The sequence below is a fragment of the Electrophorus electricus genome, chromosome 19, assembly GCF_041902795.1.
Source record: "Electrophorus electricus isolate QZ-2024a chromosome 19, ASM4190279v1, whole genome shotgun sequence".
NCBI classification, from domain to species: Eukaryota; Metazoa; Chordata; class Actinopteri; order Gymnotiformes; family Gymnotidae; genus Electrophorus; species Electrophorus electricus.
This window is the reverse complement of record NC_137515.1, coordinates 16,220,085-16,245,081: the sequence shown is the minus strand read 5'-3', so window position 1 is coordinate 16,245,081 and position 24,997 is coordinate 16,220,085. Positions and strand designations below refer to the sequence as shown.

At 41.2% G+C, this 24,997-nt stretch overlaps 3 protein-coding genes across 8 annotated transcripts in view; 2 read left to right on the top strand and 1 right to left on the bottom strand.

Annotated features, from left to right (window-relative positions):
- Positions 1–494: 494 nt before the first annotated feature.
- On the top strand, positions 495–3,376 carry kpna7 (karyopherin alpha 7 (importin alpha 8)). Its single transcript, XM_027016967.3, has 10 exons — positions 495–626; positions 711–851; positions 945–1,030; positions 1,114–1,382; positions 1,590–1,672; positions 1,776–2,039; positions 2,140–2,373; positions 2,658–2,840; positions 3,014–3,160; positions 3,287–3,376. Exons 1-10 carry the CDS (start codon positions 561–563, stop codon positions 3,374–3,376), a joined length of 1,563 nt encoding a protein of 520 aa, XP_026872768.1. The 5' UTR covers positions 495–560.
- chordc1b (cysteine and histidine-rich domain (CHORD) containing 1b) lies at positions 3,152–7,320 on the bottom strand. Of its 2 annotated transcripts, none has more exons than XM_081701890.1 (11): positions 7,091–7,320; positions 6,547–6,596; positions 6,378–6,434; positions 6,119–6,279; positions 5,786–5,886; positions 5,337–5,395; positions 5,182–5,252; positions 4,975–5,080; positions 4,495–4,614; positions 4,330–4,407; positions 3,152–4,251 (listed from the first exon to the last, which is right to left on the bottom strand). In XM_081701890.1, exons 1-11 carry the CDS (start codon positions 7,152–7,154, stop codon positions 4,081–4,083), a joined length of 1,038 nt encoding a protein of 345 aa, XP_081558016.1. In that variant the 5' UTR covers positions 7,155–7,320; the 3' UTR covers positions 3,152–4,080. The 2 variants fall into 2 exon arrangements, with proteins under 2 accessions (XP_081558016.1, XP_026872765.1); XM_027016964.3 differs by having other exon boundaries at positions 4,330–4,392; positions 7,091–7,319.
- Positions 7,321–7,741: 421 nt separating this feature from the next.
- The window catches only part of fat3b (FAT atypical cadherin 3b), a 42,534-nt gene continuing 25,278 nt past the window's right edge, over positions 7,742–24,997 (top strand). For 4 of the 5 annotated variants that reach the window (XR_014118689.1, XR_014118690.1, XM_081702550.1 and 1 more), the window contains exons 1-9: positions 7,742–7,839; positions 8,780–12,079; positions 16,461–16,778; positions 19,732–19,793; positions 22,266–22,580; positions 22,772–22,982; positions 23,359–23,430; positions 24,009–24,142; positions 24,561–24,836. Coding sequence is in view for 3 of the 5 variants with exons in the window: in XM_081702550.1 (XP_081558676.1) it covers positions 8,797–12,079; positions 16,461–16,778; positions 19,732–19,793; positions 22,266–22,580; positions 22,772–22,982; positions 23,359–23,430; positions 24,009–24,142; positions 24,561–24,836 (4,671 nt within the window). In the remaining 2 variants the exon portion in view is untranslated. Of the gene's footprint in view, positions 7,840–8,779; positions 12,080–16,460; positions 16,779–19,731; positions 19,794–22,265; positions 22,581–22,771; positions 22,983–23,358; positions 23,431–23,518; positions 24,143–24,560; positions 24,837–24,997 lie in introns of those variants that run through there. The other variant, XM_081702551.1, reaches the window with a different exon arrangement.

Genomic DNA, 24,997 nt, shown 5'->3' with positions numbered 1-24,997 from the left:
GCTTAATCCATCAATACACGCTTTGAACCAATTAATTTAGTTAAAGCACGACACAAACTTGACTACTCATAATGGCTTCCATCAATGGATAATACAAACTCTGCATAGGATATATACTCAAATTATTATAGTTACACCTACAAGGTATTTTCAAAGTGATGTTTCTAATAAAGTAGCTGGTGAAGGCAAAATTAGGCTACCCTTAGTTGCGTAAATTTTGCTGTAAATAGCCGTAGAGCATTTTATATACAATAAGAAAGAACGGGTTTAATACGACATTAAAATATCGCAGAATGTTGAATAGCGTTAAGGGAGAAACCTAATCTCAGGCATACGACAAGCAAACCTCTCTGTACAGTGCCTTTGTCGGAACGATGGACTGTTAAACTTGATTTCCGTTTGGGGTTATGACGTTCAGGGTCTGGCGATTAGAATCACCTGACTATGATTTAGCTCAACAGTTAAATGGTTTCCGCAGGGTGGTTGTTGCAGCAGTATTGCGTTTGAAAAAGAGCAGGGTTTGAACATTTTTATTCCCACGACTTTACTTCTTGTTCAGAATGCCTACTGAAAATTTAACCGACAAACGCATGTCCAAATTCAAAAATAAGGGCAAAGAACCGACGGTAGGTCGGTTAGCTCATCATTTCAGTTGAGTACCTCTGTACATATGGAATTTCTATCCAAGTCATTTGTCTTTGTTTCTGAAGAAAATGCGCGAACGCAGAGTTGCGGAGTGCGTTGAACTTCGTAAAGCGCAGAGGGTGGAGAGTATACTGAAGAGGAGAAACATTTCATCCCAGCCTGATGAAGAGCCCCTGTCGCCAGAGTACAACATTGACAATCAACTGGTTGGACCGTCATTTGTCAGATTATGCGATGACACCACTGCCTTCTTGTAATATCTTTTCAGTATTGTTTCTTTACCCCTGTGCTCCACTCAGGTAATATATGCAACAATTCAAGAGATCATTGCAAATGTCAATAGTGAATGCTCAGAGAAGCAGATGCAAGGTTGTGTAACAGCAAGGTACAGCAACTATGCCTCTAGTTTATGTCCCCCTGCTTGGCTTCAAATGCTTGATGACTTATGGCTTGATTCTATCCCTTTAGGAAGCTACTTTCTAGGGAAAGGAACCCTCCGCTGAAAGAGGTTGTGGAGGCAGGGCTGTTGGCTCGCTTTGTGGCGTTCCTGGGTAGGAATGATGACCCCTCTCTGCAGTTTGAGGCTGCTTGGTCCCTCACCAATGTGGCATCTGGCACCTCGTGGCACACACAGCAGGTGGTTGAACATGGAGCTGTCCCCGCCTTCATTGCCCTTTTGGCCTCACCCATGCTCAACATCAGTGAACAGGCTGTCTGGGCCCTGGGCAACATTGCAGGTAATCCCTGTGACCTGTCATGCTTGCCTCAAATGTTAGTGTAGAACATTTCTAAACAATGGTCCTTTGCTATTGGCTGTCTTTCTCTAAGGCTACAATTTTTTTGGCATTAGTTGTCTATTTTCTGAAGGGATTTGTTCCAAGTTTAGGTGACTAACTTTGTGCTGAGTCTTCAAGACTTGAGTATATACATTTTTGTCCCCTCAGGTGATGGGGCATCATATCGAGATGCACTTATCGACTGCAACGTGATTCCTGCTTTATTAGCCCGTCTAACACCAGATGCTCCAGTAATTCAGTTTATACTTTTCTGTAACCACTGTGGAAGAGTGCTTTGTCATGGTGTAACATTCAAGTAGAAAGGAGGGGGAAAAAGCCTTATGTTTTCTTCAGGTGGGATACCTCCGCAACCTGACGTGGACGCTCTCGAACCTGTGTAGGAACAAGAATCCTTTTCCTCGCTTTTCTGCTGTCCAGCAGATGTTACCCTCCATTATACAGCTGCTTCACCACAGCGACAAATCCATCCTGTCCGATGCAAGCTGGGCCATCTCCTACCTCACAGATGGGCCCAATGAGCGAATTGATGTTGTGATCAAGACTGGAGTCCTACCACGGCTGGTTGAGCTGCTGGGATTTGAGGAGCTTGCAGTGGTGGCAAGTGTTCTTTGCACATGTTCCAAGAATGACTTGTAGGATCATCCCAAGATATACTACCTTGTCAAATACCTGTGATTTGCCTGTTTTTTAAAACCAGACTCCAGCACTACGCTCCATTGGCAACATTGTAAGTGGCTCTGACCTGCAGACACAGATGGCCATTGATGCTGGTGTACTGGCCATTTTGCCCAAGCTGATGCGGCACCCTAAGCCCAGCGTGCAGAAGGAAGCAGCCTGGGCTGTGTCCAACATTGCTGCTGGACCACGTCAGCAGATCCAGCAACTTATAACGTGTGGTCTACTGCCTCCCCTCGTGGAGCTCCTGAAGAATGTAGGTGGCAAAAGGGGGGGCTTTTTATTTCTTTAATGTTATGTCTAGTGTCTCGTTGGGCTGGGTTTGGGCCTGTGTAGGTGTTGGGTATGTGTTGGACCTGATCAAACTTTAGGCTATAGCTTTTACCTACAAAGCTGTATAAACAAACAATACTGTGGTCTATAAGAGTGGTGTACAGGTAAGGCATTTGATCTTGACAGACTTCCAGACCTTGTATGCTATAGAAAGCCATGTGTCTGTTCTGGGTGACTGTCTGTCTAATGGCTAAAACATCCTATTAGGGAGACTTTAAAACCCAACGAGAGGCTGTGTGGGCGGTCACCAACTACACCAGTGGTGGCACAGTGGAGCAGGTAGTGCAGCTGGTCAGATGTGGTGGACTGGAGGCTATCTTAAGCTTACTGCATGTCAAAGATGCCAAGACTGTCCTGGTTATACTGGATGCCATCAGTAATATCTTCTTGGTAAGGGTTCTGTTTGCATATGGCTTTGAACTTGCTGAGGTTCTAAATAACTCTGGTATTGATTCATTTCTATTCCAAGGCATGATTAGCTTAAAGGCATTAGTGTGCAACTTGCAAGCTAGATGCAAATTATTCTCCAGTTACACCAACTTGTGCCTCTTGGGTTTCCTTAGGCTGCAGAGAAGCTAGGGGAGGTGAATAAACTTTGCCTACTGGTTGAAGAGCTAGGTGGCTTGGATCGCATTGAACTACTCCAGAACCATGAGAACAATGCTGTTTATCGTGCTGCTCAAGCACTCATAGAGAAGTACTTCAGTGAGGTGGGTTCAGCTTTATTGACATTAACTTGACATGTTGCACAAAACTGCTATTTGGCCTAATTGCTTCATGTTGAGTCATACAAATTGTATGTTTGGTTCTCTCCCCCTCAACTTGCCAACTCTTAGGATGGTGAAGATGAATGTCTGAAGACTCGGGCCACTGAAACTGATTTTGTTTTTGGCCCTGCTGAGGTCCAGAAGAGATTTGACTTTTGATTACCTTTTTATGCATTTTGTGTGAATAAACTACTTTTGCAGGACTGTTGTCCCAGGCTTCTTTTCATTACCCTGCTCCTCCATTTTGGGCAGCAAGCCATCTGCTAAGCATGGTTCAGAGGGGGTGGGTTTCACTGCACTTCTGCCATCAGCATTACTTCTTGAATACTGGCTTGTCTCAATTGAGTCACACCTATCCATGACCCAAGATTCTAAACTACAGTAATGTGGAGGAACATTTAAGTGCAGGGCTGATGACTGACTGTGCAAGGGTTTAGCAGCTAAGTTGCATGTCTGTTGCTGTAGAAAAATGCACAAGGCCTAAACTCTAAAAATGTAGGGGGTGGGACATGAGGGAAGGCTTAATTGGGCAAGGGCTGGTTAAAACCTTCAAACCAGTACCTCCAAAATAGCATCACCCATACAGCAAATGCTAGCTGATTCTCACAAAACATTCTTTTTATGGGCAATCTCCAGGTATTGGGGATGGGCCACTCAGTGTGATGTACTAAGCCAGACAGTCCTTACTCATTTTAACTCAAGTCCTCTAGCATGTGGGGGGGGGGTGTGTGTGTGGGACAATTATGTAAGTTACAGTGAAATCAGGACCCAAATGCTGGGCTTTAAAGAAGGATGCTTTCATGCATCGTGTCAATCTTGTCAAGTGTTCAGGTTGCAGTCTTCCTACAGTATTTTGCATGCAGTCACTCATCTACTTGGTCATCGTCACTCTCACTCATCTTTTCTTTCTCTTTGGGTGAAGTCACTACAGGTGGAAGGTCCAACCGTGCCCAGGACATTGGCTCAGCTTTCTTCAGTGCAATCTCAATCTTGGCTGCCATCATGTTAACTGTGCTTTTACTTGAGTCAACGACCTACAACAAGAAAAGCAAATATCAGAGACTGATGTGTACTTATTACAGAGATGGTAGGCAATGAATTTGAATACTTACTCCCCATAGGACAATCTTCTGTGCAAATTCCTTATCTCCATCAAATAATATGTGGATATCCAACTGAAATGGGGATTTCTTTGAGAATTATGGTAATTTAGCACAGGCAGGAAATAACCATACTATGACAACTAAGTAGGCTATACCACAAGTGTCAAAGCATACCATTGTACTGTTTCCATCCACGAAGCTCAGCTCAGGGACAGAGTTTTTGGCATAAATGGTTATGATGACCTGACTTCCAGTCTGGTGCCAATCAGATCTGCAAGGCACAGCCTTTTTACCCTGCACACAAAGAATGGCCTCATTTGCATCATACTGTTAAATGTTTCCCTGATGGACCAATTTCAAAAGCTTCCTTTAAACAAGTCATAAAATGCTTTTTTTTTTTAAATTGTGCATGCAGTTAGAGGAGAAATATTTTGTACCATGCATCATTGTATCGATCTGCTTGAATGAAACAAATAAATAAATGCATATTAATACAGTCAAATATAAAAGATATTCATATCTGAACTAGGGACATGTATGCATGTTTGGACCCAGTGAAGCTAATGTGAATTAACTGCAGACCAAACACACAGAAAGGCAAGCAGCCTTTTAGTACAGTATTAAAGATCTCAGTCCTGAGGGACAGAAACACACCGTGTCCTCCTTACGCCACAGATGGGCTCCTTTAAAGCAACCTTCCTGAGACAGAAAGGTGTTGAAGTCAGATGTTTTCCTCTTGCAGCAGCTCCAGTATTTCATTCTTAGGGGTAAAGCAAAATTAAAACCACAAAACACACAGGATGAGTGTTCCTGATCTTAACCAATATTATTTTGTAGATTTTGTAGAAAACAGTTGCTTACCCCTCATGGAATATTGGCACCCCAGCATGATACAAGCAAACTTCTTCATTGCTCTCTGCTCCACAGAAGGTCTGGAAAATGGAATGTTTAATTTATTGTCAGTTCAGAGAACACAACTGCTATTGCTGGGAAACTTTAATTATTGGACATAGTACCTTAGTGCAACCCCCGTTCTTACAAGATGTTCCAATTTTAATGTCATCATCTTCTTCCTCTGTAAAAGAATGAAAGCATGACTGTTTACTTTCTGAAGGAGTAAATGGCAGGAAATGGTTTGGGTACCACACAAATATATCATCCAGTCACCACCAGTGTTATCAGAAAGCTACACAGTTAGAGACTAGCTCATCTGTTGCCATGCACATTTAGTGTTAGCTATACTTCAATGTGTACAAATAGGACAGTTTATCAGGGCTCCTCACGGCAGCACCCTCTCAACCCAGCAGTAACTGATGAATTTAAAAGCTCCAGCAATGCTGCTGCTGTGTGGTGCACTCATACCTTAATATACTCATAAATGTGGAAGCAATCTACATACATACATACATATACACCAACACCCCTCAACTCCTCAGCAAGGGGCTGCTTATAAATAAATTCTCACCATTTCTACCAGGTGCATTGTCAGATAACTTGAGCTTTTCTAATGCCTGTCTGAGCGAAACAGAGACTTTTTGCTGTAGCCTTGAAAATGGTTCATCGGGACTGCATGAAGAACAAAACAAGTTTTTGTTATATGCTTGTACTAACAATGGCGTAACACTTTTTTTTTCAATTTCAGAAGAACCACTTCCTAATATTTAAACAGCATTCTGCCACTACACACAGGTGACTTCTACTATGAATACTACTGTGAATGTTTGCTTTAAACTTTAAGTTTAAAGTATTTTACTCTAACTACACAGCTCTGTAATTAAAGTGTGGGAGACTGCTTTACCTTGGCCGCTGAATAGATTCAACAGGTTTTGGTGCTTGGATGATAGACTCATTAAACTTTGGTTTAAGGCCATCGAGATCCTTCTTTTCTCCAGATGTCTTCACTTCAGGTTTAACAGGTTCAGGTGGTTTCTCCTGGTTATGAGGTCCCTTTGTGCAACCCTGATTAAGAAATGAGCCACTCCAACAATTTCAGTATTTGTCTTTTATGTGAAAGATTATTTTCTCATGCCAAAACACTGTCTAAAAGTTGTACTCACAGCAATACTAAGGAAATCTGAAAAATCAGTTGTCCGTCTCTTACAGCAGGACCAACCCTAGAATAAATGATAAAAATGTATGTCTATAAAAACAGGTTTACGATTAAAGACTGGTTCTAAAAGAAAAAATGCTACCCGACCCAAAAATCTGCATCAGTAACAAAACCACCTTCAGGGCATCATGGAAAACCGGCACTCCAGGATGATACGTACAAGCATCTGCGAACAGGGAGTTAGGTTAGCTAACTTCAAATGGATGTTAACAATCTGTACAAAAACAGTAATAACAAATGAGCAATCTTTGTTTTGTATTAGCCTGTAACTTGTTCTAGTTGGGTATATTTCTAACTTGTAACAGATCTGGTTGGCTGGCTAACTAATTCATCGGGCTGCGCTAACCAGGACAGTTTTAAGATAGCTAACTTCATGGAAGGACCTGCAATCTAACTATTTAGCTAGCTAGCCAAGTAAGCTAACCTGTGTAACTGGCAGACACTTTTAGAGAAATAAACCATATTCTTGATGTCTGGCTGGCTGGTACTGAGCTAACTGATTCATATTAGCCACAAAACTAGCTTCAGCGAGGTAGTTATTAGAGCGGAATCAGTATAACGTTAGTTAGATGTCTCGCTGACATATCTAATTAGCTATAAGTATAAGCATTTGCTAGGTTAGCTAACCTAGCTAGCTAGTTTCCAAGCCGACTGACTCACCATCAGAATTTTTCTCAGGGTCAAAGCGTTGCCCACAACCCTTATTATAACAAAGGACAGACATTTTGTAGCTATGTCTATTTATACAGCTTAAAACGTCCCACAAAACGAGGCTCGGTCGAGATGTAGGTTTGTTTTTTTCTGAAGATGTTGAGTTAGCTACATAGCTATCTAACTAGCTACATGCGGGTCCATACTTCAGCCATAACAACACCGGAATCGTTTCTTTTCCGGAAATATTTCGTTGAGTTTCGTGAATTATCGTCAACAATCGGCCCGCCCATCTCCCTCTAGACTGTCCCATCCCTGGAAGAATAGATGAATCTGATGCTCGGGATGTTTCTACAATATGTATAAGGAGCAGTGGTTACGCGCATATTGTGTATTAATCATAGCGTAAGGCATTTTATTCAAAATGTAACAACATTCATAGCAAAGAAGGTCAGCTTCACAATATAACTTTTCCTAAGTACAAAATAACAAATAAGCATTCTACAAATAAGATTAATGTAAGATAAGTCATATTGCCCCATTCCGCTGTTTTCTTCTCGGGGTTTTACACGTAGATTAAAAACGTGACACGAACGTGGCGCGTTCGTGTTCATTCGTGAGCGTGCATAAGCGACATGCATCCCACAGCGCTTAGTCAATTGTGGGTAGTAGTGTAGTCAGTACGGAGACTGTGCGGCTGGTGTACACAGAGCTATATTTTTGGTTTACCGTTGTTTTTCTCTCCCTCTCACCTGGAGGTAAGATATCTCTCTCTAAACATATTTACTTTGTTCCAGTTGTGAATAAACGAGGTTTGAATTTAGTTTGCAATAGCATTTGTTTGATTCTGAGCACCAGCGCTACAGGGATATTGAAAGTTTCCCTTGATTAGTGCACGAAAAGCCTGAACATAGGATAGCGTGAGAAGGCTGGCTGTTGCTCAATTTTCTTTTATCCAGTGAAGAGTTTTTAACGCACATTTTCTAAATTAAACCTACTTAACCTTTAGATGTTGACACTTTTAATGGGCTAAGCGGTATAGCTTGTATGCGTTAAAATTCAGTGAAATACAAAATTAATCAGTTTCGCTAGTTACACTGCTGTGTAATTGACATTGTAGTATTCCTCTTACTTCTGACGAGACACTGCCATCAGTTTGTTTTGAGTGTCCTTTCCATGTTGAGGTTACATTTACATTTGATGAGTGGTTAAAACGTTTTGAGCCCATTGCCCTTATGGTCAAAGTCTTTTTAGAAATGTACTTTCTTCAGGACTCCTGAATTTGTAGCTCTGAAGTTAATTCCAAAGAATCCAAATAGCAGATGATTCTGGGACAAAAATGGTCCATTAACAGCACTTACAGGTCAGTTATGGCAATGGTAAGTGTGCTGTGGGCCAAAACCTGCAAACAGCACAACCTTGCCTTACCTTACCTTGGGAACTTTTATACAACATGCCTTTTTGGGCCAAAACTGGCACAACTGTAGATAGCCACATTCAAATTGTAGCTGTGTTCCTGCACCCATATTCAAAGACAAAATCATTGCTGGCATTCCACAGCAGCATGTGGGCTGGATGAAAGTAGTAAATGTGGGTCAGACTGGACCATTTTGCTATATAGGAATTCAGCTTAAATACATTTGAAAACTGATTGTCCTGTATTTTCACACTTTAAAGGATATAATGTGTTATTTCCAGGGTTACTGGATGATGGCATGGCCATAAACAGGTTCCCTGGGATCAGTATGGAGGCTCATCTCCTCAGCTTCTCCCTCTTGTTCCTTCACCTCCTTAACTGTTGTTGGGGGCAGCGCCAGGTGCCTGGACCCTCACTATTTCAGTTTACCAGCTCCAACTACAATGCCACTATTTATGAGAACTCTCCTGTTCGGTCCTACGTTAGGAGCAAGAACAAAATGGGGATCACTCTAACACAGTCCATCTCATGGAACATCAGATTCTCTATTGACTCTGGGAATGAGAAGGGGCTTTTCCAGGCAGAGGAGTTTGTCCTGGGAGACTTCTGTTTTCTACGTATACACACTAACAGTGGAGACTCTGCTACTTTGAACCGTGAAGCACAGGACAATTACACATTAAGTGTAAAAGCGGTTACTGAAGATGGCCTGGAGGCATCTGCTACAGTCCATGTGCAAATCATGGACATGAATGACCTTCGACCTTTATTCTCACCCACCAGCTATACCATTGTGGTACCTGAAAGTACACCACTGGGAACTAGTGTTACGCAGGTCACTGCAACCGATGCAGACATAGGCTCCAATGGTGAATTCTATTATTTCTTTAGGGAAGCAGTGGAATGGTTTGCTGTGCATCCAACCAGTGGGGTTATATCTCTGACAGACAAACTTAACGCAGATCAGAATAAAAGATTTGACCTTCAGGTGCTGGCAGTTGACCGTGGAAAGAAAGTGTATGGGAACAATGATGTAAGCAGTACAGCGAAAGTAATGATCACCATTACACGTGTTAATGAATATTCACCCACACTGAATGTGATTGCACTTATTCCATCATTATCAGACAAAGACCCAGTGTATGCTGTGGTCACAGTGGCAGATCTGGATGAAGGGCTAAATGGAGAGATAGAGTGGGTTGCAATAGTTTCAGGTGACCCACTGGAACAGTTTTTGTTGGACAGAGCACCATTTATTAATGAGTACATGCTAAAAACATCAGAACCTATTGACTGGAATGAATTTCCATACGGGTGGAATCTCACCTTCCAAGCTAAAGACCGAGGTATACCTCCCAGGTTTTCAAATACTCAGGTACTTCATTTACTCATTAAAAAGCCACAGCCCATACAGGCAAGCTTTGAGAAAGATATTTACAAAGCCTCAGTTAATGAGATGGCTCCTCCTGGGACCATCATAGAGGCTGTTGCAATTTCTCCCAGGCCACGGTCTGTCAGTTATGGTTTAAGTCTGACCTCAGATTCCATTTACTTCAACATTAACACTTTTACTGGTGTCATCTCAACAGCAAGACAGTTGACCAAGCTGGATCAACAGCTTTTTGAACTAGAAGTGACAGAGGCTATGAATGGTCTGAGAGCCACAGTGCAAATCACAGTGGAGGATGCTAATGATAACATCCCAACATTTACTCAAGCATCCTATCAGTCTTTTGTCAATGAGAGTGCTCCAATCGGTACTGTTATTCTTAAAATATCAGCCACAGATAATGACAAAGGGGAAAATGGATGCATAGCATACAGTATACCAAGTCCCCAGCCTCTGCCCTTCACAATTGACCAGTACACAGGGGAACTTAAGACATCTAAAGAACTGGATTTTGAGTCATCTGTAGATACATATGTTTTTGTTGTCCGGGCCTCTGACTGGGGCTTTCCTTATCGACGAGAGAATGAAGTAAATATTACAGTTCGAATTCTAAATGTCAATGACAACCCACCCCTTTTTGAACACGTGTCATGTAAGGGAATAATTTCTCATGATTTCCCCATAGGGCAGACAATCATCACACTGTCTGCCATTGACATTGATGAGATGGGGTTAGTGAAATATGAGATATTGAGTGGAAATGAACAGGATCTCTTTAATCTTAACCCAGACTCTGGGATATTGTCATTGAGGAGGTCTCTTTCTGAAGCTAATGTTAAAAATGTGCTGTTTAGCTTGAAAATTGCAGCAACAGATGGAGAGATTTTCTCTGAGTCCACCTTTGTCAATGTAACACTTGTAAGAGGAAGAACGCCACTGAGGAATTTTAACTGTAAAGACACAAAAGTTGCACAGACATTAGCTGAAAACCTTCTTAACAAAGCCAACACTGGCAAATCAAAAGATAAAGAAGATTACACTGACCTGTATTCTGTCAACTGGCAGACCCCTCAGTTTGAATCATTTCCTTCTGAGATACTAGTTCGGGAGGATTTACCTGTTGGCTCAACTATTATTAAAGTAAACACCAACGATTGTGACGCAGGCCTTAATGGTCACATTCTCTATGTTATATCAGATGGAAATACTGACAGCTGTTTCAATATTGATATGGAAAGTGGTCATATATATGTCTATCAGCCTTTGGACCATGAGAGGTCAAACTGGTATCTCCTAAATGTAACCATATATGACATGGGTCTTCCTCCAAGGTCCAGCTGGAGGCTGTTAACTGTTAACATTGAAGATGTGAATGACAATAGTCCTCAATTCTCCATGGATAGCTACACGGCAGTGGTGCCAGAGAACACCGTCATTGGCACAGAGGTTATTCAGGTTACAGCCATAGACAACGACCTCGGTAAGAACGGGGAAATCTCCTACACCTTGTTAACCCACACGTCTGTCTTCAGCATGAACGCTTCCACAGGGTGGGTGTACGTCTCTGGCCAGCTGGACAGAGAGTCGATGCCAGATACCACCCTGGAAGTTGAAGCCAGAGACAAGGCTGAGAGTGGTCATCAAAAATTCTCAGTGACGACCTTAAAGGTTTATTTGGAGGATGTAAATGACTGTCCACCCGTGTTCATTCCCAAGATTTATAGTTGTTGTATTCTAGAGGACCTTCCTCTTGGCACTGTCATCACCTGGCTGCAAACGCAGGACCCTGACTCTGGGGCAGGTGGGAGAGTAAAATATGCCCTGGTCAATGACTACAATGGGACATTCACCGTTAATATGGAGAGTGGAGCCATCAAGGTGACCAAGGAGCTGGACTATGAGAAGCAAAAGTTCTACAACCTCTCTGTCATTGCTGAGGACTGTGGCCCCTCCATCCAGCTGTCTTCCTACTCTTTCGTGGAGGTGGAGGTGTTTGATGTCAACGAAAATCTCGACGAGCCGTACTTCTCCGAATTTGCAGTAAGAGCCACTGTTTGGGAAAATGCACGCCTTGGAACAAGTGTGGTCCAAGTCATGGCTAAAGATGATGACAGGGGCAGAGATGGTATAATAAGATACTCTATCAAAGCTGGAAGTGGTCTTGGCTGGTTTTCTATTGATGAAGAGACTGGTATGTTTTTAATAATTACATTCAAACTCATAACTGAAGATCACACACGCCATACTTCATTCGCATGGTGTCAATCATTAGTAACTAATATGCTAGATTAGTGCTAATGCTTTTATTATATAGCAGAATAGCATTTATTTTATGCATTCTTATCTGTATTCCCCTTTCATGTGTTTAACAGGAAGGTAGAAACCCACCCTGGTGTGGCACTGTGTACTCCATTATTTTGTTGTCCTGCTGGAGGTGTATTCAGCTTCACAGGAGTTCATTAGCAGCAAAGTGAAGTCAGCATGATTAAATCATCATGTTTTTTCATCTTGTTATTACAAAATGATTGGTATGTGCTTGCAACAGTCCTTCAGCTCAATATTAGGCTGTATGTTGTTGTCTTATTTGTCTTGGCAGAAAATTTGAGCTTCATTAGATGGAACTGCCTCTATGATATATCAGCGAGACTATTAACCTAGACAGCAAGATTTGTTCTGAGTGTTGTTTGAAAAGGTGTTCTTAAAAGGTCCTTTTTGATTTTCTGACTTTTTGTTTACAACTGCTAGTGTGAGGTTTAATCTGCACTGTAGAATGCAGGTTCAGCAGAAAACAATGTGTGTGATTAGCTAAAAAAAAGAAAAACGATCCACATTTATTGGCATGACATGTTGGGCAGCGACCTGACCATTAATTACACCTAATTACTATTGATCCGATGACCGGAACATCGCAGTGGCACACAAGTGCAGTCCTGAATTCATGTGTCAACTAATTAGGTTGAGTGTGTTAATCATGCAGTGGCTTAGGCTTCAATGAGCGTGGCTGGTCATGTCAGGGCTACAGATGAGGATGGATTTTCCATGGAGAATCAGATGCCCTGTCACCAGCCATGGGTGAATTGTAAGGGAAGCGAGGCTCATGTGCCAGGGGTTTCATTTATCTTCAAAGTTGATGCCCTCTGTCAGCCCAGAACAGGGGTTTCAGCGGTCGCCCACAACACATCCGCCCAAAAGTGGCCGTTTAACTGTCGCAGTGAGTGGCAGCATCATGACCTGCAAGAGAGAGATGCAGCTTGTGAACTTTGGAGAGAGGGGAATTCAGCGTGCTTCATTAAACACATGTAAAATCAAAGGTGCTCACTTCTCTCGCTGTGCAAGTTTTTAAAAAAAGTAATAGGAACTCCCCCTGATCAAGTAGCACCCATGAACTGAAAAGATGGAGGGGATTTATAAAGGACTTATCTGCGCTCCGCTTCCCTGCTTTGAGAAGCCATTGGTATTCTCGCTGGGACTTTGAGAAATAAATCAAAGCACATTCTCACTCAGATTGCTCCCAAGAAAAAGGTTCAGCTCTAATTCAACTCTGAGCCCTGGCCTTTTTTACACTAGAGACAGGTTAAAGCCGCTATATCAAAATCTTTCATACAAAAAGACCATGAGCATAGCACGTCCTCACGGAGGGAATCAAAATAACCCCATTTCATCAAACCTGTTTCATGTTTGGCAGAAATCGTGGGAGAAGAGAACCATTATCACTAGTTCCCAATCTCCTGAATGTTTGAGCCTCAATTATAATTCAGTTTGGACCGCTGCAGGTCCAGCACTGTTGCATATTTGAAATATGTATTTGGAGCAAAACATTGCAACAAAGGTGCAGCGAATGGCATAGAATGGAATGGGCAGTTTAAAACGTGGTTTAAAATACAAAGGGCATAACTGCTGTAAGGAGCATTTGGACGTGGTGAAGCCGACTGGGACGGACTGTTGCTGTTGCTCATGTTTGCTGAAATGAAGGGCAAAATTATTTGTCTGGAAATTTGGAAAAGCATACATTTTGATAGTATATTTCTCGGTATATAAATAAACATGTTTATATGAAATATGCTCATTTAAATGCTGAAAAGCACATTACAAATTGTCAAGTGGCAAAATAAAGAAATTGCATAATATGGTGAAGGTTTGTACTAATACCTGGTTAATATCACATCAGTTACTGTAAACAAACAAACAAACAAAGAGTAAATACATAAATATGCAGGGTGCATTTTTAAGATAGATTCTTGTGGTCACAGTGAAAGATCTGGATCTGTACCAACAGAGCTAGTAACTGAATTTTGAGTTTCCAACTATATATATATATATATATATATATATATATATATATATATATATATATAAATATATATATATATAAATATATATAAATATATATATATATATATATATATATATATATATATATATATATATATATATATATATATATATATATAAATAAATGTCCTGCTTGACAGGACATTTCAGTTTTTCTAAGATTAAACAGTAAGATAAAACAAAAAGCACTTTCAATTACAGTATTACAGAGCATTACAGGATACAGACAATTACATCAGTAAGTAATAAAACTAGTCAACTGCTGAGAGCACACGGATGCTCTAAGGAGAGAATTGGTTAGGTCCTAATGGTTTTTGTTAGTGTTCGAATTCCATTTCCAAATTCAGTGGACTGAGAGATTAAGTGTTTTAAAAGGTGTTATGGCCAATCACGGCTTTCCCTGGTGTGATCCCCTGCCACATGTCATTTTTTGTTAATCTTTAGTCAACACTGTTGTTAGCCTTATGTCTTGCTGTTGAAATTTGTCCTTTTCTGTGTGTGTGTGTATATGTATTTGTATATGTGTGTGTATTCATATCCTCTGCTGCTTCACACCTAGTGCTGAACCCTTTAGGTTTTTAGTTGCAGTCTAGCAGTAGCATGCTGTGTGCCCATTGTGCTGGCGTGGGGTTTTTCCCTGTGTGGCTCGGCTCGGCGGAGAGCCCGTGCTGGAGTCGAGGTTTTCCTCATTCATGGTGTGGCTCGGCTAGCCGGAGCTGGAGTCGGGGGTTTTAGATGCTCGTGGTGTGGCTGGGCTAGCCAGAGAGCCAGAGGCTTTGCTTTCTAGCTGAGTGCTACAAAGCCCTGTTCCCATGTCCTGAGCTAAGGGTGGGCCACCAGCTGGTCAAGCGGACGCCTGGCGCAGCTGTAGTAAATAAGGGTCACTGTCTTCAGCACATCCACCACAGCCGAGATTATATTTACGTGTATTAGCATCACAGGCAGTGTCCTGACCACAGAAGCACATGGGCAGCTCTTTGGTCAGAAACGATTAGATGTTCTATGCTGAAGACTCGAAGGTCATCTGGGCCCTGAGGTGTGGCAGCGGTGCCAGTTGATTTACTCCAAACATAGCAGCGTAACCGGCTGTACCGCATCCAGTACATCAGTTTAGATTACCCAACACTTTAAAAAGCTTGCTGAATGAACGCTTGTTCATTCAGCACTTGAATTCCTGGCACAATATTTCCCCTTCAGACCAAATGTATGGCATTCATGAATAAAGCTCATTTCTCGTGTAGGCCTACACTATTCATTGTGATGAATTATCCTAAATCAGTCATTTATTCAAATTTTTCTGCAAATTTTATTCACAGTTTTTATGCTTTGCAGGAACTCAGCAATAGAGTGATAGTACTGTTATGATGTTAATAGTTAAAATGAGCAATTTTCTACCCATTGTTGGAGGTTGTTTTCTGTTTCCTGGGTAGTTGGGTAAATTTCCCCTGAGAAGGAGTTCAGAGAATTTTCACTTTTTAGAACTGGTCAGCAGACTACTTGTAATGAAACACTATACCATCTATAGTGTTTTGTGTTGTGGTTGTTAGTCAGTGTAGGCTCTACTGACTAACATACAATTTCATACTTTCTTAAGGCTCATCCAGAAGTCAGGTCAGACAGCAGGGTTAGAACATGAACTTAAAGGGATAGAACTGGCAGATCCATAATGATAAACACATATCAGAAAGGTCAAAACCAAAAAAACACAAACTTGGAAACCAGAGTAAAGAAAAGAAGACAGGAAAGAAGGAATATTCACAAATGCATAATACATTGGAAAGACCTCACAAAGAACAGAAGGTAACTGGGGAGCCTGACTGCATGACTAATATTGTTCATAGGTGTGAGTGATAATGAGCATGATGTGCAAAGACAGAGCCAGACTCAGTGTGAGCTAATCAGGTAATGGTGTAGAGTGCCACATGGCAGAGCCCCTCTGACGATTTCAAAGCATCACCAAGTGATTTAGTTTGGGTGTCGTTTCATTTGACGTGCTGTCGTTTCATTTGACGTCCCAAAACAATAACAGAGCTCTTGAATTTGGAAGACTTGAATGCAAACTATGGTGTCGTAGAAAAGTGCTCAGAAGGGTCTACCTTTTAAATGTGTTTAAAATTGGTAAATAAAGGTTTGCAAACGTTTACAGTAAAATGTACTACGCCATTTTACATCTGACATTGTTAAGATAATTTAATGGCTGATTCTTGAGATAAATGATGTTCCTTGCTCTTCCATGATAGGAGTGATCTACACCAGCAGTATACTGGACTGCGAGATCCGGGAGTCGTACTGGCTCACTGTCTGTGCTGCAGACCAAGGTGTCGTACCACTGTCTGCCTCTATTGAGGTGTTTATCCAAGTGGAGGATGTCAACGATAACGCCCCCTTGACTACTAACCCTATCTATCACCCATACATCATGGAGAACTCGCCCAAGGGTGTTTCGGTGGTCCAGATCCAAGCCCATGACCCTGACGACACTTCTTCCACTGACCGCCTCACGTACCGCATCAAGGCTGGAAACCCGCAGAACTTCTTCACCATCAGTTCCAAAGCAGGTGACGGGGAGCTTTGCTGCATTTTGTTAATTTCATGATTTGTATTTTATTCAATACTTAAAGCCCAGGTTTGGACAAAATTGCTCCACAACTATCCCTGGAGAGTAAGATAAATATATATTTGTATAATATATGATAAACAGAATTTTGTGGTAAAGTAATTTTCCGTTGCTGTAGTAAAACCTGGCCAGCCATCTGCAGCAGTAGCTGATTAGCGCACTGGGTAATGAATGCATTTGGGATGCTTGATGAATTCAGGATGCTTAAAACAGAGATAAATGGTTGAACTCCTCAAACAAGCCACTGATTCTATGTATTGCAAACCACCTCATTTACTTCACCTTTCCAGTGGTGCAAGTCAGCCTGCATGCTGCTACTTTTCTGTTTAGCTGTGATTCATCAAAGGTATCCATGATGTTTTCTAGCTTCAGGAAAAGTTATGCTCTCAGATCCACTCTTTCATATGGAGAATGACCAATACTAAATGTGATCAACAGCCTGTTTACTTATTTTGCATGTGCAAAGTATTTTGATTTGGGTATTCAAGCCCATAGCTTAATGCAATGAACTGTATTATTAATCAGTGATTAAGTGAATAATTCTGTTTTAAAGGCACCGTAAAACAAGATTCCAATGTAGTGTAACAATTTATTAATATTAATAAATAATTAGCCTTCACATTATTTGTCATATCAAGAATGGCTGCTTTATATAATTAACTGCTATGAAGTACTGTGCATCACTTCCTTGGGTAGTTGAGCGAGGCCAGTGGCAGCAAAATTGGAGATGAGTGGTAACAGGTATTGATCCACAGTCTCTGTGCACCTTTGCTAGCTGACTAGTAATCACGCTCTGTGTCAGGACCTACTCTGATCAACTACTAACTGCCCCTCTCACACACAGACACATACACAGCTACACATGTGTGGAATTCAATATGCCTCTTCTGCTGCAGAAACAGCATCTGCCTCTCTAACTGTGACAGTCTTGAGTCATGGGTGATAAGTGCATGCAGCTTAATGAAGTAATTAAATTGGCTGGTTGGTTCTACCGGGAAACCTTAAAGGAATCAGCAAATGCGCTGTGCTTTAGCCACGTGGTTTCACTGGCATGCCAAGGTGTTTCATGCATTTGGCTTACATAGATTTGATATTGTGTGATTGTAGGTGTGAGTATGTGTGCTTGTACTTAAATGTGTTTGAGAGAATTAGGATAACACAGAGCAGCACATCTCATGGGTTTTTTTTTTTGATGTTTCGCTTATAGATCGCTTGGGAGCAGCAAGTCTAAGATCTTGTGGATGTAGGGAGAATTAGCATGGAGTTCCACTGTGCCATCTGCTCTGTAAAGGGGGGAGCTCAGCGGAGTCCATAAACCAGTGAAGAACAGAGCAGCTCTACAGCCCAAATAGCAAAAGAATGAAAAAAGAAAGATGAATAAATAACTAATACAGGAAATCAAGTAGCGAATGCAGTAATTCAGTGCATTTGTAGTCTCTGAGGACTGATTTGAAATAATAAATTCCTTTACATTCAGGACTTACCTTTGATTAGTTAGTTTGTGTTTTGGAGATTTGTCTGTAGGCCTAATTGTGCAATGGTGTTTAAATAAAACACATTTGTGTGCCGTTGCTTGATATAAAGTAATGTGCTAACTTACAGGACACATTCCTGAATCTTCCATGGTTTTTTTATGGTCAGTATGTTTAATTTAGTGTGAGTCATGGATCAGTCAACGGTTCATCCATAGAGTTATTCCTTAATTTAATGCTCTCATTAATGTAGACATTTCAGCATATTTGGGTTACATGGTGCATGATTTTAAATGCTTTTCTGTGGTAGGCATCTTTTTATTTTCAGTAGCATACTCTGAATTACACGTTCATGCCGTACTTTGCAGTTGTTGTTGAACATTCACAGGCCACTTCATCTCATGCTTTAATTCTCTCTCTCTCTCTCTCTCTCTCTCTCTCTCTCTCTCTCTCTCTTCTGCCTGTCTTTCTCTCTCTCCCTCTCTCTTACTTTCTCTTAATTTTTTTTTTTATTTTATCACTCTGCAACCACTCTGAGTGCATGTGTTGTGGCGATAGTTCACAGCTGTTTTAATTTGCTTAATTGAGTCTCTCTGGATCAGGGTGTCCCACGTATGGCAATAGTCGCCAGCACAGCTGCGCCCTTCCATCCCTTGTTGCCACAGTAACAGGACACTTTGACAAAGTGGCTCAGGAATGGTCTAACGTGGGGGAGGCCGTTACTTCTACTGTAGGCCATTTCAGCAGCCCACTGTCATGATGGAAAAGCATGTGAAATTCAGTCACAAGTGTGGGGAAAGGCATTTATGCATTAAAGTATGAAGTACTGTGCTCATTCTACTATAAGGCAGAGCTTTCTAAACTCTTGCTTTTTTTTGCCTAATAATGAAGCTAACTAACTCAAAAAACGAATTCCTTGCTATTCCATGCAATCTTATGAAGCTTATAAAGTTTTTCTCAACTGCATCTACAGTTGGAATTTGGGCTGTTTGACCCATTCTGTTATTTAACCACAGCCTCTAAGCAGATGCTCTAGGCTCAAGGAAAAGGTATTATTCTGGAACATCTTGCTTGTCTCAGTCTGGGTCTCATAAAGGTTTTACAGCTTTTGGGAGGCCACAAGGGACTCTAACAAACAAACAAACAAACAAGAACAGCTTGGCAAATGCTCTGGGTTGTGCCATCTGGGTTATGGCAGTGCAGAAGCCTCCTCGGTCCTTCTCCCCCCATCACACACAGGCTACAGCCAAGCTGGCCCTCTGCGCCCCTGCCACATCACTGCTGCAAATCACTGTATAGGCACAATAATTGCTCTGAATATCTTACAGTTTGTTTAGCTTATGAAGCAACAACGTTTTCTTGTAAAGGTTTGACAGTCTTTAAATATTTTGTATTATATTGTAGTGATTCTATTTTTCTTAGGTCTCATCACCACAACTTCAAGGAAACTGGACAGAGAGCAGCAAGCAGAGCATTTCTTAGAGGTAAAGAGTCTCCTGAGCTTTTAAGCTACACACTGTTCCCCAGAACCCTCAGGCCCAGAGGTTACCATAACATTAACACTGATTAAAGGTCTTTAAACATTTAATTGAAAATGATTTCCTTACACAATTTCTTAGTGTATGTAAGTGGTAAAAGTAATTAAGTGGAATAAGACAGCTAAAGTAAATCCATGAGTGAACTCAATAGGTTTTATACTGAATTGAACAGGCAAAGCTATATGCCATACTACTAAACTATACTAAACTCTAAGTTTTAGTGTCGACACAAAGGAAAAGGAGAGGAACAAAAGCTATTGATTATTTGAAGTAAGACGGAGTGCACACAGGATACATTAAGGGGCAAAACTCTGCACTCTTTAATGACTTCATAATGACGGTGTAGATGAGTAGACTATGCAGCAGTGCAGCCCAGTGGGTACCAGAGAAGTCAGACTCTGAGAGGAGACATCGTTCATCCATATCCCATTACGGCACACACGTGTAATTGTTCAAACTCTGATAGTGGGTCGTGAGCCAGCGCTCATTGATCACCCACTGGAGGCTGCACCTTGGCGCAGATCGATGGCATGAGCATGACTGCCCGTGATCCCTTGGCCATGTGTGTGGGCTGGAGGGAGAGCCACGGGTCTGTTTGTCCTGAAGCTACATGCAGCAGGGTAATTCTGAACTCTGTTGTCACCCCTGCCTCAGGCCCTGCTAGGGATTGGATAAAGAGACATCTTCTGAATGTCAATATGTTGCTCAGTGTGACTCTGGGTTTTTCACTATTGTCTAATGAGTATGTGAAACACATGCACTGGCTGTTTCTTGCACTGTCTATATTCATGTTCATGGGTAATGCTTAGATTGACACTGTAAAAAGGTATTGAGAACTTTATTGTGTACCTCAAGTGGTACCTTATCTCTTAAGAGTGATTTTATATCCTGTGACTTAATGTATGCATTGATCATATAAAGCAGAATTATTTAGTGACATTTGCTTCCCATGTGTGAGATCATGAATTTTTATTTCTGACGATGCAAATGTTGATATGTTGATTTATATGTATAGCGTTTCAACATGGACATGTTCTGTAGGTTGTTTGATGGTTTTCTGATATCAGATGTACTCTGGAACACTTCCAGAAATATTTATTTACTTACTTACTTATTTATAGTATTTAATAATTTAACTGCTGTAGAGTAAATATACAGAATGTTATACAGTTTGTTCAGTTGTTCACTGCACAAGCCTGTGACAATATTCTTATTGTTTTTCATGATTGTTGTTATATATTTTGCATATATTTTGCATTTACATTTCTTCATTTATCAGATGCTCTTATCCTGAGTGTTTTGGAAAGCATGCTATAGGCACTATAATACATCTATAATGCACTATAAGACATCCTGTTCAGATTTAGCAGAAAAGCAGGAGAATTGTAGCATGGCTAACAGTAACAGCACTGCCTCCATGCAGTCAACACACTGATGCGGTTAAACTAGTCTATAGCAATTCTGCTGAGAATTCACGGTTAATTGATTTTCTGCCTTTTTGAATAATCTATATCATCTTTTTTAAACAAAAACAAAGATGATAATATTAACATGTCTTAGAAAATGTAGAGCTTATACTTTATTTCTAGCCAATACGTGAATAAAAGTATGTGCATCTAATACATATTTCTCTCAGAAATATGTATTAGATGCGCATACTTTTATTCACGTTTTGGCTAGAAATAAAGTGTGTGTGTGTGTATATATATATACAAACAATACATATTGCACATATATATATATATATATATATATATATAATTTATTTTTTTCTCTATGCACCCGTTTTCTTTTTCCTCAGTTTGGACAGAGCACTCTCAACCATTTCACTGCGAGTTATACTGTGTATGACTATGTATGTGACAAATAAACCGAACTTGAACTAACATCCCAGCTGCTTAACATACATTGTAGTACATATTGAAAACATATTTGTATATTGTAAAATGTATAGACATTTATTTTTCATTATTTTTAGATAATAATTTAAAAAATAATAGTTATACACAACTTTTTCCATGTATATGATAGATTGATTATAAATTATATGTAAATAACTATCCTCACTGATCATTTCCCTGATCTTTCCCAACTCATGAACTAGACATTAAGGCTTTTGTCCGTTACATATATTTTGGAACTTCAGGATACTTAAGTATGCCAAATGGCCTCCTGGAGGGTCATGGCATTGCCAGGTTTAGAATTTTCCAATCTTCAGTAAAGCCGATTGAAGATGTAAGTTCTACTATATTATGTAGAGAACATACTCAAGCCTGCTGTGCTGTAGCTCTCAAGAAATACCGTTTGACACCACCGCTTTAGGGCAATGATTCCATTTCAAATCTTTTTGAACCTTCTGAATTGACGTCCACAAATGCATATCCTTTTGTTTGTTTTGAAACGTTGACATGCATACAGGTGACAATTACAGATGGCAGTGGTGTCCCCAGGCAGTCCACGGTGTGGGTGATAGTGCATGTCCAAGACGAGAATGACAACAAGCCCGAGTTCCCCCAGCCGATCTACTGCATCAGTCTCCCAGAACGTGACCGGAACAAGCGCGGCGAGCCCGTCTACAGAGTCTTCGCACATGACCCTGACCAAGGGCCCAATGCACAGCTCACCTACAGCATAGTGGACGGTAATGAGGACAACAAGTTCTCCATCGATGCCAAGTCAGCCGTGGTGTCCTCCAGGAAGACGGTTACCGCAGGGGACTGCAACATGCTTACGGTACATGAACATGCTGTCATGTAGGACAGCAGACACAGGAACAGTCTGCCCCAGGCAGTGTAGGCTCAATCTCTGACTCTGTTTATTTATTTGTTTGGTTATCTGTTTATTTATTTACTCTAATGTCACTCGTTACCTGTTGCATATCTGCCCATTTGTCCGGCGTGTCGTGTCCTCTCCATGCTGTGCAGATAAAGGCCACAGACAACGGGAGCCCTCAGAAGTGGGCGACTACACAGCTTCATATTGAGTGGATCCGGAAGCCTTTGCCCCCAACACAGGCGTTGCGCTTCACTGCTCCTAGCTATAACTTTGCTGTGGCAGAGAGCACCAGAGTGTCAGAAAGCGTGGGAGTCATCTCTGTCCTGCAGCCAGAAACACAGCTCTGGTTTGAAATCACTGGTGAGCTTCATAAATACGTAGGTTTGGTTGGATGCGAGGTTATGAGTCTGGTTGCATGGTGGTACCAAGTTGTATTTAGGAAGCAGCCTAATCTTTAGTGTGCACTTTGTATGTAGTTTTTTTTTTTTTTTCATATTTATTCATCAATTTAAGGATGACATTCGGCTGTACTATCATTCTGCGATTTTTTTTTTTTCCCTTCTCCCCATTTTATTTCTTTTTCATGAAGAGAAGCTGCATCAGGATGTGTATGTGGAGTGTGCTTTTCTGAACCCGAAAACTGAACAAAAGACATTGTAATCTGGCACAGCAGGGCCTCTTTCAATCTCTTTGTGACATTCTGCTTGGTCTCTCTTTCTTCATTTGGTTTGAAAAGGTGGAAGGACGTCACGGGAGAAGTTTTATATTCCTCAGAGCTCCTGTGTTAGAAACTGTACAGATGATGCAGGTAGGAACAATAAAACATATTTTGTTTGGATTTTTGCATTACCCGCTTCATCCCATGGGTTATCCCACTTTCCGATACTTGCTTTTAGAACTCATCTTGCTCAGGGCAAAAGTGCAACTCTTGTTACAGTAAACAGTGAATACCCAGTCACCTGCCAGGGTCTGGGTCCTCTCATCTCAGTTAAGTGCTGTGGAAATTGAGTGGAATTGGATAAGATACTTGCAATGAATACTAAAAATGCCCGGAGAGTGTGCCCTCATCCTACAGCGTGGACTGGAATGGATGATTTGATGAACCGTGGCAGAGGAGCCTGAACCTGCTGGAAGTGTTTGCGTCAGGATGAGCCTGCAACTGATGAGAAAGATGGCAGCGTGAAGTCGCCTGATGTTCTGAAATCCCTCAAACTTTGATGATGTGCCATGCAACATTCAGATTGCATGTCCCAGGGCGGCGGTAGAATGATCGTGTCGATCATCTCAAACTCACCATTACAACATGATAAATATGACACCTGCGAGAACTTATTTTGCCTAAGAGATATGTGTCTTTCATTTGTATTTGCTCATTTGCTGTGACAGGAAGCTATGGAGGTTTTGACATCCTTAGAGGGAGGCGGACTATAGTAGTGGCAAGGCCTCTGGATGCAGAGAGCCAGTCACTCTACAACATGACTGTCCAGGTGACTGATGGGACAAATAAAGCATCCACACAGGTACTTTTACATTTTTTAAATGAAAATCCTTTATTTTAAAGGCTTTATGAAAAGCACTGCTGCTTCAAATACATTATTTCTGCATCCACCTCTTTCACAAGGTTAGCATTTGTTTTCCTCTGCTGGATGTGTTCACGAGGTCTATTACTTCAAAGTCTTGTTCTTTATTAATGTTTAGCGCCTTTTTTTGCTTTGTGAGTGAAATAGGCTTGTGTGTTCTTTGATTGCAATACCCCGCATCACCTTCATACAAGGGCTTGACCAGTAATAACCAATAGACAACAGAGACATAGTGTGCTGACTCAGATAACTTCGCAGAGTTTTTCTCTGCCACTCATCTTTATAGCTATTATATGCGTCGATTTATGTGCCGTGATTTATACATTTTAGTTCATTAGCTCCCACTGCCTCTCTTCAGGTTTATATAAAGGTTTTGGACAGCAATGACAACGCTCCAGCTTTCTCTCAGTCCACACACGTCGTCTCACTTCCAGAGGACACACCAGCAGACACTGAGGTTTTGAAGCTCAGAGCAATAGACAAAGATGAACGGGCCAAGCTGAGCTACTCTGTCCATGGCAGTGGCGATCCAGTCAGCATGCGCATGTTCCGAATCCATCCAGGCACCGGTGTGGTGTACACAGCCGATCGCCTGGACTACGAAGCGCACACACAGCATATCCTCACTATTATGGTGAGAAATAAAATACCTTCATGTTATAGAGTAATGAGCTCGCATTATTCTATTATTACAGTATTACATTATTCCTCGATCTGAAATATTATACTCAAGTTATAATCAAATTACTTCACTGGTGTGTGAAGAAAGTGAAATTTGTAATTGGAAGCATCATG

What these genes read in the sequence shown, in the direction of transcription:
- kpna7 (XM_027016967.3), top strand. Translation starts at nt 561, where the DNA reads ATGCCTACTGAAAATTTAACCGACAAACGCATGTCCAAATTCAAAAAT. An exon ending in ACAACATTGACAATCAACTG is followed by an intron (nt 852 to 944) that starts GTTGGACCGTCA and finishes TGCTCCACTCAG; the next exon opens with GTAATATATGCAACAATTCA. An exon ending in TCGTGGAGCTCCTGAAGAAT is followed by an intron (nt 2,374 to 2,657) that starts GTAGGTGGCAAA and finishes ACATCCTATTAG; the next exon opens with GGAGACTTTAAAACCCAACG.
- chordc1b (XM_081701890.1), bottom strand. Translation starts at nt 7,154, where the DNA reads ATGTCTGTCCTTTGTTATAATAAGGGTTGTGGGCAACGCTTTGACCCT. An exon ending in GAATCTATTCAGCGGCCAAG is followed by an intron (nt 5,887 to 6,118) that starts GTAAAGCAGTCT and finishes TTCTTCATGCAG; the next exon opens with TCCCGATGAACCATTTTCAA. An exon ending in GTGCCAATATTCCATGAGGG is followed by an intron (nt 5,081 to 5,181) that starts GTAAGCAACTGT and finishes TTTACCCCTAAG; the next exon opens with AATGAAATACTGGAGCTGCT.